Source organism: Nansenia antarctica (genome assembly GCF_963989245.1).
Source record: "Nansenia antarctica genome assembly, chromosome: 5".
NCBI lineage: Eukaryota > Metazoa > Chordata > Actinopteri > Argentiniformes > Microstomatidae > Nansenia > Nansenia antarctica.
In genome coordinates this window covers 18167293-18187085 of record NC_137690.1, presented here as the reverse complement: position 1 = coordinate 18187085, position 19793 = coordinate 18167293, and the positions used below count along the sequence as shown (strand labels likewise).

At 43.3% G+C, this 19793-nt stretch overlaps 4 protein-coding genes across 6 annotated transcripts; 3 read left to right on the top strand and 1 right to left on the bottom strand.

The window, feature by feature from the left end:
• Positions 1-120: 120 nt before the first annotated feature.
• Positions 121-2236, top strand: pla2g1b (phospholipase A2, group IB (pancreas)). 2 transcript variants are annotated; one of them, XM_080531028.1, is made up of 4 exons: positions 776-820; positions 1065-1215; positions 1393-1529; positions 2088-2236. In XM_080531028.1, exons 2-4 carry the CDS (start codon positions 1109-1111, stop codon positions 2204-2206), a joined length of 363 nt encoding a protein of 120 aa, XP_080387154.1. In that variant the 5' UTR covers positions 776-820; positions 1065-1108; the 3' UTR covers positions 2207-2236. The 2 variants fall into 2 exon arrangements, with proteins under 2 accessions (XP_080387153.1, XP_080387154.1); XM_080531027.1 differs by having other exon boundaries at positions 121-1215.
• Positions 2237-2306: 70 nt separating this feature from the next.
• Positions 2307-4399, bottom strand: LOC308157468 (C-type lectin domain family 4 member E-like). The gene is made up of 7 exons (XM_080531024.1): positions 4176-4399; positions 3996-4079; positions 3748-3834; positions 3527-3586; positions 3289-3428; positions 3091-3203; positions 2307-2655 (listed from the first exon to the last, which is right to left on the bottom strand). The coding sequence occupies exons 1-7, from the start codon at positions 4252-4254 to the stop codon at positions 2496-2498; spliced, it is 723 nt and encodes a 240-aa protein (XP_080387150.1). The 5' UTR covers positions 4255-4399; the 3' UTR covers positions 2307-2495.
• A 5683-nt stretch (positions 4400-10082) lies between these two features.
• Positions 10083-12172, top strand: cox6a1 (cytochrome c oxidase subunit 6A1). Of its 2 annotated transcripts, XR_013937441.1 has the most exons (4): positions 10083-10196; positions 10708-10856; positions 11750-11948; positions 12064-12172. XR_013937441.1 is itself a non-coding variant. In XM_080530821.1 (3 exons), exons 1-3 carry the CDS (start codon positions 10097-10099, stop codon positions 11837-11839), a joined length of 339 nt encoding a protein of 112 aa, XP_080386947.1. In that variant the 5' UTR covers positions 10083-10096; the 3' UTR covers positions 11840-12172. The 2 variants fall into 2 exon arrangements, 1 of the variants encoding a protein (XP_080386947.1); XM_080530821.1 differs by having other exon boundaries at positions 11750-12172.
• A 177-nt stretch (positions 12173-12349) lies between these two features.
• hps4 (HPS4 biogenesis of lysosomal organelles complex 3 subunit 2) lies at positions 12350-17920 on the top strand. The gene is made up of 13 exons (XM_080531019.1): positions 12350-12488; positions 12772-12876; positions 13092-13182; positions 13312-13455; positions 13843-13950; positions 14218-14334; positions 14517-14611; positions 14715-14787; positions 14940-15079; positions 15275-16028; positions 16241-16367; positions 16703-16814; positions 17006-17920. The coding sequence occupies exons 2-13, from the start codon at positions 12845-12847 to the stop codon at positions 17181-17183; spliced, it is 1971 nt and encodes a 656-aa protein (XP_080387145.1). The 5' UTR covers positions 12350-12488; positions 12772-12844; the 3' UTR covers positions 17184-17920.
• The last annotated feature ends 1873 nt before the right edge of the window (positions 17921-19793 follow it).

The window sequence follows — 19793 nt, the reverse complement described above, 5'->3', positions numbered from 1 at the left end:
TGAGAGATCGAGTGATGGTTCATTATGTTCCAATCACCTGCCACCATATTGGTGCACAGGGTTGGGGATCTACAGTACCACCTAGTTATGACACCCACACAAAAAAATGTTTTCTTGTATGAATTGTGTTTGTCACCAACATCTACTTATTTAGAATTGAGTTAAAGGTACACACTTTGTACCATACAATGCAATTATGTGTGAACAATACTATGGAATTCATGACTGCTGGATGTTTGACAGTTGGATGTAATGCATTTTAGTTTTCATAGATTTTTCCAATTGTATTAGACTATTTCATACTTTGTCCTGAAGTCTGTCACTGTTTTCTTAGAGCCAGAGAGTTATGGTCAGGGTTGAAACACAAGTAGTCTTTTTATTGACAAAACACCACACTAAATTTAGCCTGTACGTCACTGCCTCCAAAGAACACTTCCAGCAGAACAGCTGTGTAAATGATAAACACATGATTAAATTCCCATACATACACGTCACATTGCTCAAGTCAAGCATTGTGCAATGAGTTATTGAGTCTTACATCTAATGTGTATTTACATGTAAATCTAAATATTGAAATGCAATTGAATGCATCTTTATCGTTGTACACAAGTCCATAAGTGTTAATTAGTGGGTCTCTGTATTTGCAATTTTTTATTCTTTGTCCTCAAGTGTAACTGGCCCTGTGTGCGTTGATCATCAAGGCCTGCCCCTCAAGGTCATGAGTCAGTATAAATATTCATGGGTTCACAGCCCAGACCTTTCATCGCCAAAATGAGTGGATTTCACACTTTGCTGTTCTTAACACTCTGTCTGCCAGTCTGTGAGTATTTTATACACTGTATGTATGTGAGACAGCTTTGATGCTGTTTTCATTATCAGAGCAGTATACATTTGTACTGTCTTTTCTTTGCAAAAAGGATTCCTTTAGTAAAGTCACTTTGTATTGCAAAACATTTGACAAACTACACATACATGTAACTTGTATATTGCAAAAGACCCTGTGTGACCCTTCAAATCTAAGGTTATCTCTCCATTATTCATCACAATGCTTGTGTGTCTCATAGTACTGGCATTACCAAGCAACCTTGCACTATGGCAGTTCAGGACGATGATTGTCTGCGTCAACCCTGAAAGCTGGCCTTTGCTGGACTACGCTGACTACGGCTGCTACTGTGGAGGGGGCGGCTCAGGCACACCTGTGGATGAGCTTGACAGGTACGTAGGTGGGGGAGGACAGGGGCAGCAGAGGCAGTGAACAGGGCTCTCAGAATTGAAGATGAATGTGTGAAAGGTTGTGTGGAGATATAGGTTAGGAAAAAAGTGATGTGCCTGTGAAGGCTGTGATGTTGGGGTTTTGAAACCATTGATCTTTGTGCCCTGTGTGTGTTCTAGATGCTGCCAGGTTCATGACCAGTGCTTCAGTGAGGCCATGCAACACGAGGAATGTTGGCCTATCATAAATAACCCTTACACTGAAGTATACAGCTACAAGTGTAACCGGGACACTAACACTGTCACCTGCCGTGCTGGTGAGTTAAACATAATTGCAAGATTCAAACATAGCCCTTTTGAAAAAAATAACTTTCAGACTGCATACAGTATGTGCTATTGGGAACATAGGACATACAACAGCACCCTCTTTAGGCTGTTCTATGCTCCTACATCTGTATATCAATGACCCTCTTGAACTTGGTCGATGACATTATCTGTGTAATCTCGTGTAGCCAAACACCATATTCTTGTGTAAATTTAAGCCTCCTGGAACACATGTGGAAGAAATTACTCAGAATTTTAAAGCCACCTGGTTTTAAAATGCAATTCATAGACAATTCATCAAAGAATGGGCCACCAACGTTTAGCTTAATTAACCATCCTATGACAAGAATGACATGACATGCATCCCAACACACACTTATGTATCTGATATGTTTGTAGTGTTCAAGGAGTGACATGACATGAGAGCCTCATTACATTTTTAAACACATTTTGCAACTACATTTACTACTAGTTTTACAATTGTGCCATTTACCCTCATATCTCTCTCTCTCTCTCCCTCTCCCCTCCCCTTTTCTCCCTCTGTCAAACAGACAAGAACAATCCATGTGAGCAGTTTATCTGTGAGTGTGACAGAAAGGCAGCCCATTGTTTTGCCACGGCAGGGTACAACGAGGAGAATAAGCAACTTCCCAGTGACCGCTGCGAATGAACTCTCATGAGAACAGAACCTGAGACGCTGTCACTGCTTACTGTTGTTATCACTAGCACACACTTTCTTTGACATCAATAATAGATATTATCAAACAGGTGGCTTTGTGTTTTATTGTTCTCTTTCCAAACCCCCCCCCACTATTTTTAACATACAGAAAAGTAGGAGGATAATAGGCACTTATTTAATGATAGGCTGCACCAAGTGTTAATCAAGCACCCTAATATTACTGTCATCATTTTGAGGGCCAGGCTCATGCATCATTAGCAAAAATGGATACACTGTTTTATCATTTCCTTTTTGCCTCACAAATATACTGGAAGGCCAGGGTACAGTCTGCATCATTCCAAAGCTTGCGTCGAGGGTCCGCACTTGCATGATGAAGCTGCCCGCAGTCCTCTCCATTCAGACGGTAGTCCCAGTTATCTGGCTGCCCTTGATCCCAGAATCTGAGAGGAGAGAAAGGTAGCAGCTATTATATGAACAGGTTTAAGGATTTCACTTTACATTTTTGGCATCTAGCAGATGCCTTTATCTAAAGCGACTTACAACAACATTTGTCTAAGTGAATAAGTGAATCAACATTTGTCTAAGTGAATCATCTATCCACCAGTCATAGCAGGAAAATGTTATCTGCTCGGGCCAGACGCCATTGGCAGTCGTAGTGCTAGAATAAGGACGTTTTTATTTTAGTTTTTTTTTTACAGCAGAGAAACTTTACAGAGGAGTAGAGGGGAAGTAGATGTCTCAGGAGGGACAGTTTAAGGTGTAGCTTGAAGAGATGTGTCTTCAGTGTACGGCAGAAGACACAGAGTGATTCTACAGTTCTTGACAGCAGTTCATTTCATATCCTACATCCCCCCCATCCCACAATCATCCCTTACTTTGGAGTTGACTGAAAGTCAGTTCCATCCACCCAGGTCCATTGGTCCTCTTCTCCTCTCATAAGCCCAATCCAGTAGCTCTTGGAGCTTAAGAGCAGTGTTGAGATGTAGTCCTAAACAGTCGAAAAATAGGAGCTCTCTTAGCATCATCCTATGGTGCCTCATGTGAGACCAACAATAACTTCTCCTCTACCTTACCAGCTCCTCCTCACTGTTAAGAACAAGCAAGTGTGCTCCCAGTGTACTACATGTTTCCACTGCGCTGGTCCACTGGACCTCTTCTTTGGAAATCATGTAGCAGCTACTGTGGAAGAATGTCCAGCCTTCCTCACACGGCCCTGGGGACAATGGGATCAAAGTGATCAGGCTGCCATGGTGAGCAAACGTCAGTCCAAGGGATAGTAATGTCTAAGTAGTCTAATAATGAGTCTATTACCTCTCACTGGAAGCTCATAATCATAAGGATCATAATATCCATACGTGGCATAAGGGGGGGCTGTCAAGGGGGAGTGGGAAGCATAAATATGCAATCAGTCCTGGACTTATTAAAACTGAATAACTTTTACTACAAGCAGTTATTTACATATATTGGTATCAGGATGTTTGTCATCACATTCCATCAAGATATGGTTGTTTTTGTCTGATAGCCATAATTACCTAATGTGACTTCTTCACCCATCACATGCTTTTTAAGTGACTCAAGTTTAAGCTGCACCTCAGCTAGCTCTCTGTTTATTTGAGAAACTGGAGAAAAGGAGGACAGAGTGGTAATAAAAGTGATGACATTGTGAAGTGGTCACAGTGTATAACAAGAGTGTATAAAGATGAACACTGAAACACACATTTTGTATTGACTATCTGCCGCCTCCAATGGAAAATGATCTGCACAATTTAGTGAGCCTTACATTTAATTCCAGTAATCAGCAGTAGTATCAACAAGACGAACACCAAGACACTATACAGGAGATAAGCCACCTTGCCCCGCCTCACTAAGAGAACACACAAATGGTGAAAATGACAATTAATAGCCACATATTGGTTAGATGAATGTGTCGTTCCCCATAATAACCTATGGTATAATTTACCTCTTTGTAGGATCATCTTCCGCCCACTATTACTTTCAAGTTCAGAGGCACTGAACTGATCATAGTTTGTGGATTCCATTTCTGTGAAAGATATTCCTTTATTTAGTCCCTTTGTTTTACTATAATTATCTTATTCTTGAGTCAAAACAAAAATGTCATTCAACCCAATCTGTCATTTGTATTCTAAGGAATAAAATAGGTGACCATTCCTAGTGCATGTCAGCTACCTGTTACAATGTCTTTGTGCCAGCCAGGGTGGTTTGACTATAGCAGAGCACCGTCAAATATGTTAAGTATTAACCTCTCAATCAATAGTCTATGCAAACCTCCATCATATACGGTAATCCCCCCCAAGTATGAAGTGCCCCAATTAAGTAAATAAAGAAATTAATTATTACATTTCTTCCTTCCAAAAGCCAAACACAGATTTCTCAAAATTATATTTAGATAAATTAAGTTACAATAGGATTATTCAGTGAATATTGTGATTGAAAGACACTTAATGAACTCCAAATAACCCATAACCTTAAGTAATATAATGTGATGAGAACAGTGGTAATACAATCCAACAAAAATCGTGTAACTCTGACATGCTGTCTTATGTCATCTTACCTCCCTCTCTGCCGATCTGTGTCTAGTGTTCTCTGCCTACATCTATGTCTCTGATCACAGGTTCAAAGTTGTGTTTCTGTTGAGTTCTCCCATAGGCCTATACATTAATCAGGTGACTGGTTAAAAAGAGCAAACAATTCTGCTGCCAAAACAAGCTTGGCATAAAGAAGGAACAGAAGTTGATAATAAAACATTATACAAGAATGTACTTTTATAATAGCCATTATTCTCAGACGCAGCAAAAAAAAAAAAAAAAATGTGTATCTTTTGGTCATTCGATTTTCCTTTCTGGAGAACTGGACTGGAGAAGGGACTGGAGAAGGCTCTGAGGGACAGCACTGGACCACCACCTCCGAGTGCCACAGGCTCTGGGAAGAAAAGGCTGAACCAGATCTACCAGATCTAAAAATATTTCTGAATAAAAGTCTGAAAAATAAAATTTCTGAATAAAAGTCAGAATTTTTTTTTGGGCATCAGACCAATATGGCAACACTGCCTTCACTGCAGAGTTCCACAGAAACATCGTAACAATTGCTAAACAAGTTGTAAAATGATTTGGGGGGCCAATATCTTTAGCTAGCTAAAGTAACTAGCTTACTATATTGTTGTCTTAGCAGTTGGTAAAAGAACAGGATTAAAATAAATATATATGAGCAATAACATGACGTGCACAATAACAACCCAACCTGTCCGCCTGATGCTACAATACTGGGATCATACGTGACTGGGCTACAAGTCAAATACTAGGCCATTGTGATTGTGATCCAACCATAAGCGTGGAACTACAAGCCAAAATGTAATACATTGTATTAATAAACAATTTAATTTGTTATAACTACGGCTCATGTGTCTGAATCGCTATCTTCCATAGGCTGGTTTTCCCCTGCTTCGGCAGGCTACTTTATCTAACTACGGTTAGCTACGAGTTAGTTATAACTTACACCACCTTAGGGGTATGTATAAATATTTAGTAGTTACTAAGGTCTACGTCATAACTAGTGTGGTTGGTGCAACCCATTCAAGTTTAGTAGTGACTAAATCTTGATTTAGTAAATACTTACGCTATAACTAGGGTTAGTTTGTACTTAGTAAGACGTGGTGCAACCGGCTCCTGAAGACTCTGCTGAACAGCGTCAAGCTGGACCAGACCCGTCAGGAGTCTGGCTTCTCCAAGCTCAAAGAGCAGTACCAACAACTGGACATCACATCCACCAAACTGACCAACCAGTGTGAGTTGCTGGGCCAGCTGAAGGGGAACCTGGAGGAGGAGAACCGCCACCTGCTGGATCATGTCCAGACCCTGATGCTGCAGAGCCGCACCCTGCTGGAGCACACCATGGAGAGTAAGGACTTGTTACATGTGGAGCAGACAGTACATAGACAAGTTGAATGAGCTGAAGAGGCAGAAGGAGAAGCTGGAGGAAAGGATTATGGACCAGTACGTAAGTTGTACGACCTCTCGCCTCCACAGAGGCATGGGAACTGGATCGCCCTGAAGATGAGAAAGCTGACGAAGCCTCAGGCCCAGAGCAGGGGTGTCACCCTGACCGTGACCATGTGACCCCCATGTGCTTGGGCTCCTGTGAGGTCCTTGACGGTGGGGGACCCCCCTCCTCTTCCTGCCAGGACAATGGCTCCTTCATGGGCTCAGATGGCTCCGGGGGCTCCGCCACCACCTCCATAGCCGACACTATCTCCCCCCATAAGAGGAGCAACACCCTGAATGACCTGGCTTCCCCCTCGACTCTGTCCGACGTCCAATGGCCAGTTCTAGGCAGCTGGAGAAGTCTGAGGTCAAGGATGAGGTCAGGAAGGAGGCGTTGTCCACACTCCCCCGGGCCAGTAGGGTCATCTCCACGGCCGAGGGCTCCTCACGGCACACCAGTGTCCACAGCGACTCTGGGGCCGTGGCGATAAAAGTGGATCCCTTACCTCCACCTGTCAATGGATCGGATGAGAACCAGAACCAGGATCAGGAAGGCACAGCGGGTCAGAATAACCAACCCGATCCAGATGTTAACGGGAGCGAGCCGTCGCCACCGATGAAGTCCCCCAGAGACTTCGGCAGCGGCCGCAGACCAGCCCAGATCCTCCTGCCAGGAGTCCCTCTTCGGTTCCCCATTCACCCTCGACTCTGTCTTCTCCAATACCATCTTCAGTTCAGAGTCTATGGTCGCCACCAGTCATGGTGATGATAATAATGAAGATGAGAACCAGACCTTCCTCTGTCTGCATCAGTTGAGGCAGGACTCCACTAACGACACAGCACAATCTGGTCTCCAACTGGAAACTGCTCAGAGCCAAAAAGGCGGACATGAGGTGACAAAGTGGTATGGTATTGAATTCAGACAAGCATTTTGTAGTTTGTGACGGCTATCAGTAGCCTGGTTGTCTGTCTATATGTTTGTGTCTGTAGTAGTGTCTGTTCTGGTTGTAAATCAAACAAAATCTGATCTAAATCAGATACCACACCTGTATTCAAAATCAATAACCAGCCACTCAGAGCTTATTCATTGCATGAAACTTATATCTGGGTCATAAATTCAACGTGGCAGGAGAGTGGAAAGATCAAGTTGCAGACATAATTTCTGAGTACTCCACCAGGCTTGATTTGATAGATGCATCACCCCTGCCACTCATCATGAAACTAGAAGCAGTCAGACAAATAGCCCTGGTCAAGGTTCAGCATCTGTTTTCTAATATACACATTCCACGCAAGTCTCTACGTGAAATGAACGATAAGACCGTACTTTTGTTTAGAAAATGGACTGGACTGAACACTCATACCACACGTGACATCATATTCCACAGCAAACAGGAGGGCGGACTCTGAGTTCCTAACTTTGAGTGGACTTATTTTGCCACCAGACTCAGCCATCTCCTGAACATGCTGAACAGTGACGACCAGTGTGTGAGGGAGATGGCTAGAGCCTCACTGTTCTTGGACTTACGGAGACGCAAGGTCCCCATGGCGCGTCCATCAGAGTCTAGTTTCCTGGGATTTAAGAGGAAAGCCAGTGGAAAGTTGGACACTCACTCCCCTGGATTCGGAGTGTGGTCTGACTGGCCTGACCTCAACGATCTCTGCGGCTGGAACAACGTGGCCCTGGAGTGGGTGGGGTCAAACTCAGTGGTGGTGGCTGTCTCTGAGGAGATCATCACTGACCCCAGCATCTCAGTGAGGGCAACCATTAACATCTGTGGGACAGATCATCTTCTCCCACCAGTCAATACCCGGGGACACCTTATGATGGCGCTACGACAAAGACAACGACAGCACTGGACTGAACTGAAATTGCAAGGGAAGCTGGCATGTCTCCCTGCTGCTGATCACTTTGTCTCTCACGCAGTGTTCAAAAGCGTAACTCTTGACGAGTGTATTGTCACCTTCACTTTAAAAGCTAGGCTGCAGGTTTGACCAACGAAGCTAAACCTTTCCATCTGGCTTCCTGACAGTCATAGCCCACACTGCATACATCACAGTCACCAGCAGATTACTGAAACCATGCCCCACATCTTAAATGGTTGTCATGCTTATAAAGGGCTCTACATATGTAGGCATGATCGAATTGTGGATCTGATTTCAGAGGGTGTCTTTTCCATATTCAGGCCTGCCGCAACGCTGTACAAGCACTCCACTGTAAAGCCCCACATGTTCAGTTTGTGTAGTGACGAAGAGTCATTAGGAGTGTTCTCTAATATTTCAGCAAATGTTGTAATTGTCAACGAAAACCACAGAGAGGTGCTTATTTTAGAAGTTGGCTGCACCTTTGACCATAGCCTAGAGGAAGCCTTTTTAACCAAAATCTTAAAATACTAACAGCTGGAGCAGGCCATATCACAACTGGGCTACAGATGTCAACTTTTAGTTTTTATATTTGGCAGCCTGGGCCATGTTCATAACATAAGTCTGTTGTTAGAGGCCTTCATATGGCTGGTCTTCCTAAGAGAAGGGCCAAACAGTTAGCAAAATATTGCTCAGTATCCGCTGTTATTGGTAGCCGCTCAATATGGAGAAGGCGGTGCTTCCTGTACCCATGAGCTGGATACTGTCTGTCTTATAGTATTGATACTGTATCTGTCAAGTGTCAACCCACTGTTATCATCTGGTGCGAATAACATCCTGTGTGTGGCAGAACTGGTTGTTGGCTCAGCATTACTGTAACAGATTGTTTCCATGATATCAAAATGCACTGTTAGTATTTATGTCCTTTAGAATTGTACATGTATGTGGACATAAATAAAGCATTTAAAATGTGTGTCTCTTTAAAATCTAAACAGAAGAGGAGTCCTAGTCCAGGGGATCCACCCCCCTTGATAATTGGGAAACACCCGCCAATCATCAGAGGCCACACCAGCCAATCATCAGAGGCCACACGATTCAAAAGACACTGAGGGAAAACCAGCAGGAGCTGTTGTGTTCATCACAACAGTTCCCACCGTTTTGTGTTATGCCATGCTGGTGGTTTAATTTGTTAGTTGTGTTCTTTGTTTAGTGAATTATTTGATACTTGTTTAGTGAATTCATTGATACTTGTGTAGTGTTTATTTTGTGCTTTAATAGTCACCGTTTATACTTTATGACTCTTTTATTTGATTGAAGAAAAACCATGATTGGTGGATGTCGTTGTTTCTTTTATTTGGTGACTTATTTTGTTTATGATTAATAGGAGGCATTTGTTAGTTCTAATTCTGTTTTTATGTCATTACTATAAGACTTCAAAACTGGCCAATAGAATATCTTGAATTTTTACTCATACCAACTGTAATTTGTTACTTCATCCCTAGAGAACAAGAACGTAACAGTTGCATGAATAATATGTTCATAAGTTGAGTTATCCAATCGAAATGGGTAGTTGCAATGCCTATCCTATTTAGAGAGAAGCACACAACAAACGTATACATACGATACTTCCTCTGGTGTTGATGAGATTGGCTGTCCTCCCCTATAGCTGCTTTTGAAGCAGCGGACATTTTTGGTTGTCACTTGTCATTCAGTAATCCCAACCTGACGGCGGCTGTAGAAAGCTAGTCTGTTGTGTTGACGCTTCAGCCCTGTAGGTGGCGTGGCTGTGTGAGACCCGTCTCTGTTGTGTTGACGCTTCAGCCCTGTAGGTGGCGTGGTGGCTGTGTGAGACCCGTCTCTGTTGTGTTGACGCTTCAGCCCTGTAGGTGGCGTGGCTGTGTGAGACCCGTCTCTGTTGTGTTTCCGCTTCAGCCCTGGAGGTGGCGTGGCTGTGGGAGACCCGTCTCTGGAGCGAAGTGCGTCACCTCCGTTCATTCGTGAGACGGTCAGACAGACAGCGAAGATGGCGGCGTTCGGACGTGTTTGTAATGCCCTCGTACGGTCTCGCTTGACCCAGACCCGTCAACTCTCCGCTACCGCAGCAGGTCATGGGGACCAAGCTGGTAAGATCACATAAACATGCCTCAGATTAGAAGCTTTGCAGGACAGTTTTTTAATAGAACCTATATCTTGTTTGTCAGAAACAGTTACGCATATACAGTGACCTTGCTAGCTACTGCTGGCTAAAATGGCAGTTGTTATTAAGTCGCCACGACATAGCTAATGACATGTCTAGTCCTTTGTGTTGGCAGTTGCCTTATAGTACTAACGTCCCTAGCTTACCCCTATTCAATGCTGAATCGTTTTAATTGAATGCTACCTAGTACTCTAAATGGTTTGCTAGCTAGCGACCCAGCTAACCCCGAGACTTCCTCCGTCCTATCCTCAGTGCTAATGCATCTCGTTTACAGGGCTAGACAAGACTGATCTAGATGTCTTCGCTTACACCAGCACGTCTAAATTTGATGTGGCCTAATCCAAGCCGTGGTGCATTGTCACTCATTATACAGATAGCTAATTGTCACTCATTATACAGATAGCTAATTGATTTATCTTTCTTTGTTTCTCTTCCAGCTAAGACATGGAAGATCCTCACCTTCGTGGTTGCCCTTCCTGGGGTTGCAGTGTGCATGTTGAACATGTACCTGAAAATGCAGCAGCACGCACTGCACCACGTACAGCCCGAGTTCGTCCCTTATAGCCACCTTCGCATTCGTACCAAGGTCTGGTTCAAGTGTGAAAATAACAAGTTGATATGCATATGATACTCAAGCTGGAGAACTAGCTCTGACATGACACTGTATAGTTTAATTAATAAATAAGTATCGTCTCAATGGCTTGCAGGAGCATTCAACTTTTTCATCAATGACTGCCTGAGTGAAAGTATCTGCATACTCTCCATCTTGAGATTTTCATCGGCCCCACGAAATAAACAGTCCAGAAGCTTAATATCCAAATTAACTTTATTCCCTTCACGGTGGAAAACTACAAATATGGCACTCTACATTACAATCGACAGACGATTTCAATTTCTTCATTTTCAATTTAGCCATCACCCTATGATTTAGCTACACACTATGCAGAAATGCAAATGTAATGTGGATGGAGAGTATGTGCATACTTAAAAAAATAAAATAAAAGGGGACCAACTCCATATGTTACGTATATGAATTCTGAGTTGAGTCTCCAAATTATAGGGCCTTTACTCGTCCACATTTCTCTTATTCCCAGTTGAAATAAGTCCACTACGAGTGACGCCTTCTTGCTTGTGACACTTTGACTGTCCTAAAATGCTCCTTGCTTTATGAATATGCCTTTGAGCTTATGCCCTGCCACCATCACTTAACTGAGGGCAAAATTCCTTACGTTTTTCATTAATTTATTCATTCATTCATGTCACAAGCAGAACAGTATGGTAACAGCAGTTGATTTATTGAACCCAGCAAGAAGTGAAGTATGGACCAGTAAAGCTCTAACTCCCCAACTCTCACGCCATATGCATATAGAGTTCAGTTCTCCAGGTATTGATACTTGAGATCTCTGTTGCAGTCTGTCTGTGTGTCCCACTATTCATTGAATTTTGTTTTTAATTAACTTGACTCATGTTTCTCAACAGCGTTTCCCTTGGGGAGATGGAACCCACTCCTTGTTCCACAACTCTGAACTTAATGCCCTCCCTGATGGCTATGAGGGACATGAAGAGTGAACCCCCTCCAGACCTCATCACTGGCACTGGGACCAGCCTACCTTCATTGCCTCATTCAGTTACTGGACCACACTCCCTCATACAGTTTACTCTCTTCATTTCCATTCATGTAATAGTCATGTACAATGTGTGTATGTTTTTTGACACTGCTTTTGAGCTGTACCGACAACAAATTCCACCGACCTAGGTTGTGTGGTCATTAAACTATTCATTCATTCATTCAGTTTACCTCTGTGCTCTTGATACAAGGCACCCAAAATGTTAGTTGCAATTCTTTCTGGACCATTTAACACATCTGCTTATCTTAACAGAAATAAAGAACTATTACCGTAATTATATTGTTATTTGTTTCATTGTTTTATTTATTTTTTTGCAGTTGTGTGAGTACAAATAACATAATAAATCGGTGTAGATCCGGGGAGAGTGCATTTATAAATGGCGTTAGAAATTCGTTATAAGTGCGCACTGTTTGGCCCTATTTGCTACCCTTACTTTGAAAGTTTCACATGACCAACTTCTTGTGACTCGCATTCTTCTACTGAGCTAAATCGAGTCGTCAACCAAAGAGATGATTTACCTTCGTAATTGTGTCCATAGAAGCCAACATTGACGAGGACAATGGAATTCGTCAATGTTACTAATACTGTCGGTATGGTGTCATGATTGTCAACTTTTTAGACATTTCACAAGTGTGTTTCATTGACCGATACAGGTCTAACTGGTTAGCTCCATATTGGCAGTAACATGTTATGGTTTGCAAAAAATATTACTAGCTAGCTACATTCTCAATAATAACCACCATAAAAGTCGAATAACTTTGTTCGCCAGGCTTATTAGAAGAAATATGAACATACAATTGAGTGCTCGTTCATATCACAATTATCGCTATGATAGTTTTACAGTCGGATAGCTTGTTTATTGACCTTTCGAAGCAACTGGATTACGGGCACAGTGAGAGAGCGAGGGCTGTCCCCGGAAAAACCAACAACCACCTGTGTGACAGCGATGGCAGAGATCACGGTGCCTGATTCAAGACGGTAAAACCACATTGTTGGTCTTTTGACAGCATCCATGATTATGCAGATTTCTTCCTTCAGTGGTTATGCCATTATTATCCTTGCTCTTGTTTTCTTCATTTAATGTGCATGATCTCAACTAGGCTATTCACCTATGCCATGAAGTGGTTTTATGTCAATTAATTCCATCGAGAATGAACTGCCTGTTCCACTCCACTTATTATTGTGATTCACAGGTGCAATTACTTCTTCCTGTATGATGGATCAAAGGTCAAGGGGGAGAGTGACCTGACAAGAGCTGGTATCTGCTACTTTTATCCTGAAGAGGTAGGGCTTTCAGAGAAGAAGCCGTCATGGTTATTGATGAAAGGTTTTGAATTAATAATGTATTATTGTTATTGTTGATCCTTGTGAGGAGACCCTTTCGGCTTACTTTAGCCCTTTTATTTCATCCAGACACCTTTGGATAAGCAAGAGCTCATGTGTGGACAGCTGGCAGGCGTGAGCCGCTGTGTCTCTGAGCTCTCCTCCTCCCCTGTGCGTCTGCTCAGGCTGCGCCGAAGCAAGTTTGCCATTCGCATGAAGGATGACTTCTTGTGGGTGAGTTCCTCAAGGCCTAGACCTGCACCACATGCACATGCCTTTATCAAGCTCTATATCATACCACGAAGGTCCGTGAGACATTTGCTCTCTGTTGTTTTCTAGAGGGTGTTGTTTGAATCAATTGTTACATTAATATGTAACATCTGATCTCAATCTTTCACATGAATTATTGTGATGTGAATGCATATCATATAAAACATTACAAATGTGTCTAGGTTTAAGAGCATTTCAAATTAATTGCTTTATGAATCCACCGGCTTGTAAACAACACTTTCTAGGTAAATGCATTAGCATCACCCTGGCCTGAAGATGATTTTTCTCCCTGTCCTCCAATTGTTTTTCTCAGCTTGTGTCTGTGCATTGATCTCTCTTCCTTCCTCTCAGGCCTTAGGTTGTTCAGTGGATATACCAGATGTCAGCATCTCTAACTTTCTTGATCAGATGATTAATCTCTTCTGTTTCTACAACGGCCCCATCCGCCAAAGCTATCAGGTAAAGTCTACTAAGACATGCTTTTATTTTTTGTTGTGCAAACATGTTAAATGTCACAATACATATGATATGTGTATAACACATATGGGTGTGATGTTTTTGCTGTAGTTATGATAAATGTGTCTTTTCCCTATGCTGAAATACTGAATACTGAATATTGTACACTCAAGTGATTCTCTTCATTTTGCATAGTGATTTTTGTTTATCTGACATTTGTTGTTTTGTCTCTGCCATGTGTGCCCACTCTCTGATTTGTCTTGAATGTAGATCAACAGTCAGGAAGATTTAGCGGTTCGATGGGCCCAGTACCTCTCCCATTTGCAAGGAGGATCCACAGAGCTTCATCACATCTTTAGTTGCTTGAGCACAATTGACTCTACACATGTATGTATCAGGTGTATTATATGTACTTGAAATGGCGTATATAAAAATGCAGGTTATCGGTTGCGTTTGCAGTTAATCTTAACGATTAACCCTCAACCCAAGTCGTTCACCATTTAAGTTGATTTACACAACCCACTTACCCAAGTTTCCTTCTCCTAATTGCATCACTTTGTGTTTTTCAGATTGACCCACTTCTCTTACTCAAGGCTGCCCTCATTCTTCAGGCCTGTCAGCGCTGCCCCCTGGTGTTAGCCGGTTGCATACTCTACCGTGGCAGGTAAGTTGTCTTGTTTACCTTTGCAGCACCCAAGGACTGTAATGGAAATAAGCTGCGTACTAACTTGTCATGCTCTGTCATTTAACTTGTATTTGTTTTACAGGGTTGTCAGCACACAGATGCACCCTGATCTCACTGTGAAGGTCATGGTTCACGAGACTGAAACGTATAACCAGGTATGATATCCATGACTGAGAATTGGATCGTTTCACAATTGAGAATTTGGAGATTCTGATCATCCTACATTTTCTATGCTTAACGTTTATTTATGCATTGATATCAGAATATAAAAGCTACTTCAAAAATAAATGTTACAAATTTGATTTAGGATCAGAGACCCAATGACCTGAGCTCGTCCAGCTCCTCGGGCGCTGCTCCTCTGCCCGCTGCAGTGACGTCCACCACCGTGTTCCTGACCTCTGCCGAGCTACAGCACCTGCGCTGCTCTCCTGTGGACAGAGCGTCCAGGTCAGAGCGTCCACTCACTCCTTCGGACAGAGACTCATCGCCTTTCACTGTAGAAATACTGTGTAGAAACACCACCTGATTAAGAGAGCAGGAGTACGATGTAGAAGAGTATGAGTGGGAGACCACGTTAGAAATGTTGCAGCCCTGAAGTAGGGGGGAAAATGTAACCTCTGACACTTTATTTGTCTTCAGCAGGCCCCACTCTACCCCAAAGGAGGCTATTCGCCCAAGGAAGACTCGCCTGTCAAGGACCCTGTCTGACACACCCTCTACAGACACTGATCCCTCTGATCCTGACCCCCCACCAGCTATGCTGTCCACTCCACGGTCATCCATATCCGATGACTTATTGTTTAGACCAATTCCGTCATTAGGCACTGCTGGCGCTTTCAGCAATTCACCTCTCAAGACGTCCCTACAGTCCCCTAAACACACAATGTCAAATGGAAAGCGGTCATGTGAGGTAGAAGGTGTCTTTGAAAGTTCATTATATTACAGTTCTATTAGCAATGATGGTGAGTTCAGTGAGTCAAATATAAAGGACCTTACAGGAGAAGGTTTTGTGGAAGGCAGCTCAATGCAAGAGGATATGTCTCATCTCAATGGACAGACCGGTGATAATATTGCAATAAGTGGAAAGAACGTTGGAGAACACAGAGTGTCCCGGGAGCTGTTTGGCAAGAGCAACCATGAGCCTGGCAGTCAGAGAATGGGGGATGTGGACAGACAGGGAGACAAGGAGGTGTTGAGTGTGAGGGAAGGCAACATGGATGGATGTGCATGCAAAGGTGTCCAGCAGGCTGGTGTGGGTGTCCCTTTTCACTGTGAGAAATCTGCAGAGACCCCCCTGCTCCCCATGGCATTGTACCAGCACAGGATCAGAGGGCTGGTACTGGCTCTTCTGGTGGAGCCCCACTTCCACAGTGACACTGCTGCCATGGAGGAAGTGGTGAGAACTGTTGGGGAATATTCTCAAATATATGATTCTTTTTTTTTTTCTTCTATGGTTCTTTTTACCCCGTTTGGAAAAAACCTGCTCTGTGAATTAGCAAATTGATAATGAAACCCCATCTCCGCTCTAGAACTTGTAACTGCAAGTATGGACTGCTTTAAAGTTGTCACACCATTTTTGTTGACTCCCAACGTGTGCTTTATCTCCAGTATCACAGCAGCCTTGCATCTCTGAATGGACTAGAAGCACACCTGAGGACCACCACTCCAGGGGCTCCGGGGCCTCAGGGGCCCTACACCTTTGCACACTATGACTGTATACAGAACACACTCACTAGTGAGGCTCTACTATCGTCAGATCTCTCTACATGTGCTCCATCTTTTCTTCACCTGGCTTTCTCTGTTTGACATTCTCTCTCTTTTTCTCTTTCTCCCTCTATTAACCTGTCTGTTGTGTAATGTTTTTGAAACCCTATTTCTCTCACTTTCCCACTGCTCACCTTGCTGCTAGAGTGAGTATTAAGTGCAGTGCTTTTCGGGAAGTTAATTGGAGTATATTGTGGTATATTTGTGGTACTTTGCAAGAGTCTTCAGTCGGATTGGGATATTAGGTGCATTTTGTGGTTTCATAGTAGTTTGAGGTAAATAGTGTGTGATTGTGTGTCCCTGCAGCCAACCTGTCTGGCCGACCAGGGGGAGCCCAGGAGCGTTCCTTTGTGAGAGCCACATCACTGCTTCACTCGCATTTCTTTCACACTCACGCCCTGCAGGAGGCTATTGTCAGGTCAGTATGACAGTGACAGAGGGGGCTCTCTTGTCTTTCATTACTCCTCAGTCAGATGACGGGGGGGGGGGGGGGGGGGGGAGGGGAACGGGGGCCATCATTATGATGTGTCTGTCTGTTATCTTAAATCATTGTCCCTGAGTGTTGGTGTATGTTGTATGTGTAACATTTGGGTAACATTTCTACCACAGGAACGCGGGTGTGGCCGTCTATGGGACCCGCAGCGTAGCCCAGGAGACTTACTTCCTGCAGCAAGGGGATCAAAAAGCGATCAGAAACTCTGGCATCCCCAACCATCAGGACAGTGCTTTCTCCCTGCCCACCAAGGCCCGACATAGGTTACTGAAACACGGGGTTAACCTCCTCTGACTGGGAGTGACACAGCGACATCTAGCAGCAACTGCTCTCTGCTCTAAATATGCTGTCTAATAAATCTGTCTGAATTCATGTGAAACACGTTGAACAAATGGTGCATTGAAGTACAGGAATCTGGCCAAATGATTTGTGGAAACGGTGGTCATGTTCTGTGAGGTCTCGGTCACTGCAAAGCAATTTTGGCGCATAATAAGGTACATACACTTCACAAATACTACAGTATTAACTTAAATAGAGCGGTTTTGTAACCATATTGTATAGTGTAGTTGCTACTCAGAGTATAAACATTAATATATGCCTCCTGTATTTCTTAATCAATTTAATCCTATTCATTTGGATCAAGGAATTCAGTCCTGACTGAATTGTTAATAACAGGCTACTCATAGGTGACATATTGTATGTAAATAGTTTTATTTCTTTCAAATTACAACTGTCAATATCCATGTTATTCTTTTTGTATGTTAAGTGTAATATTCTAGCACTGAGAGAGGTGTCTTTAATAGGGTTGATTTTTAGCCCCATGAAATCAAGGCAAAGCCAATTGTTGACACTGTGATACAGTACTATGTATAAGTAAACTCATAAATGTTCTTTCAATAATATTAGATGGCAGTTTGTAAAAATTGACTGCAGATTTTGTTCTTTCCTCAATACCTGTGTCATTTGCAACACTTCTCTTACAAGTAATCAAATTGAAAATGCATTCATTCAAAAGATTCATTCATAGATAAATAAAGTAGCCTATCTAATCTTTAAGCTGTGTCTAAATGAGTGACATTGTCCCCTAAAACGCATGTTTAAACAGGGGTCCTACAGGCCATATTCCCTCTACAGAAGTAGATAATACAGCCCAATGTAAACAGATGGGGTACCCAGAGCAAACACTGAAAAGCACGATCTGACCACTGGTGTTATCATGGAAATGTTATTACTTTGGGTGAAGTGAACAAAGCGCAAGTTTAAGTGAAATTTAAGATAATTTGAAACTGGATAGCATAGGTCTCCAGCTTCTTGCGTGCCGTACATTCATATAGAAAAGTTGTATTCACCGTTGGTTTCTGTGCCTCGTGTCTTGCAAATGAGTTCATTCTTGATGGTCCAAATATAGTGTAATTAGGGTCATTAGATACTTAGCTGAATTTGAATGGCTGAAGTCGCCGTTCTTGGGGCGCCTTATTATGCAAGCGCATTTAAAGAGCCGCGGGGCGCAAATGGGTGGTTAAGGACACGAACAAAACAGAGGGGGTGGAGAGTAAAGTAGGGACATAATTCAAATTCTAAGTGGCAGAACGTCCCCATTGTGTCAGTGTAGGCGTATAGAGCTACCCCTAAAACCACGCAGATAAGCTGTCCATTTCAGAATGACCAGGTGACTGAACGGAGTTATAGCACCGTAACCTGGAACGACCATTTCTTACCAGTGGAGCTCTCCAAGCCAGTCACGGTCTCACCACACCATGGCATCTACCCCGTGCTCTTGGATTGCATTATTTTTCCTCACTAGTTTCGTTGGAGTCCATTGTCGCGCAGTGCAGGAGTTACTGTCAAAGTCATCTGCTTTTCAGGATGGACACAATACTTTGCGCACAGATATTTTGAGACGCTGGCGACGAGAGAGCGTGGATACGCAACTGGAACATTGCGCAGTACTGGCGGCACCTTGGAAGGAGAGCCACGAGTCTCCCAGGGATTTGGCACTGTTACACCGTCTCCGGGTGCTCTCGTTGCCCCAGGGAGGCTCACGGCGCGCTGTTTTCCCAGAACAACCGCTTTTCCGTTTTGTCCGACGGGTTTATCGTTGTTGTCAGAAAGGTTTCCATTGCAGGAGCGTCAAAGGAATTCAGGGTCACTTGAGTGGAGGTAAGGGAATGTGCCTTACTGTAATTATAGGCCATGGTCAAGAACATGTGTACTTTCATCATCATTCATGTACCTTGTTGGTATCACATGTGTAGAGTCTTGCCTTATGTTTTTCCACTATTCCACCCACTCCCCTAGATACAGATGTGGAATTCCTCCTCAGTCAGGATGTGTTGACTGTTACAATCCTGAGAGCTGAGATACATCTCCAAGTATTGAATCCTCAACACCTGAACATTGAGCCTGTGCTTCCATACATGGCCAAACGCAAGCTTCCTACACGGTAAGAGCTCATTCACTATGAACACTGTCTGTCATAAATGGTACACTTACCAAGCTAACCAGCCTGTCACATTTCCTGTTTTTGTTCATCTGGTAACTGACAATTGATAACCTGAAATTAATAACCTGCTGATATCTAATATGGACTGTGAACGTTGTGTTTCTGTAGCTAATTAATTACAATTTCTGTAGCTGATATACCATACACATGGTCCTTATCATTCCTTTTCTTGTTCCTATACAGGTACAGTTTGTGGTCAAAGGATAACATATTGGAGCTGCGAGTGGATTTGCTGTTTCTGTTCCACGGTCTTCAGGAGGCAGCTGGTGGTGCCAGAGGGGGGCCAAGCCTGGTGGACATGCGGAGGGTGGGGGGGCTTTCCAGAGGGGGTCAACGAGAAAGGCCAAGAGCTCGACTATCTCTGCAGGACACTGCTACTGATCAGTTGGGGGAGGGGCTGG

What these genes read in the sequence shown, in the direction of transcription:
- pla2g1b (XM_080531027.1), top strand. Translation starts at nt 1,046, where the DNA reads ATGCTTGTGTGTCTCATAGTACTGGCATTACCAAGCAACCTTGCACTA. An exon ending in CCTGTGGATGAGCTTGACAG is followed by an intron (nt 1,216 to 1,392) that starts GTACGTAGGTGG and finishes TGTGTGTTCTAG; the next exon opens with ATGCTGCCAGGTTCATGACC. An exon ending in CACTGTCACCTGCCGTGCTG is followed by an intron (nt 1,530 to 2,087) that starts GTGAGTTAAACA and finishes TCTGTCAAACAG; the next exon opens with ACAAGAACAATCCATGTGAG.
- LOC308157468 (XM_080531024.1), bottom strand. Translation starts at nt 4,254, where the DNA reads ATGGAATCCACAAACTATGATCAGTTCAGTGCCTCTGAACTTGAAAGT. An exon ending in GCTGATTACTGGAATTAAAT is followed by an intron (nt 3,835 to 3,995) that starts GTAAGGCTCACT and finishes CCTTTTCTCCAG; the next exon opens with TTTCTCAAATAAACAGAGAG. An exon ending in GACTTTCAGTCAACTCCAAA is followed by an intron (nt 2,656 to 3,090) that starts GTAAGGGATGAT and finishes CTCTCCTCTCAG; the next exon opens with ATTCTGGGATCAAGGGCAGC.
- cox6a1 (XM_080530821.1), top strand. Translation starts at nt 10,097, where the DNA reads ATGGCGGCGTTCGGACGTGTTTGTAATGCCCTCGTACGGTCTCGCTTG. An exon ending in AGGTCATGGGGACCAAGCTG is followed by an intron (nt 10,197 to 10,707) that starts GTAAGATCACAT and finishes TTTCTCTTCCAG; the next exon opens with CTAAGACATGGAAGATCCTC. An exon ending in ACCTTCGCATTCGTACCAAG is followed by an intron (nt 10,857 to 11,749) that starts GTCTGGTTCAAG and finishes GTTTCTCAACAG; the next exon opens with CGTTTCCCTTGGGGAGATGG.
- hps4 (XM_080531019.1), top strand. Translation starts at nt 12,845, where the DNA reads ATGGCAGAGATCACGGTGCCTGATTCAAGACG. An exon ending in CCATCCGCCAAAGCTATCAG is followed by an intron (nt 13,951 to 14,217) that starts GTAAAGTCTACT and finishes TCTTGAATGTAG; the next exon opens with ATCAACAGTCAGGAAGATTT. An exon ending in TATACAGAACACACTCACTA is followed by an intron (nt 16,368 to 16,702) that starts GTGAGGCTCTAC and finishes GTGTCCCTGCAG; the next exon opens with CCAACCTGTCTGGCCGACCA.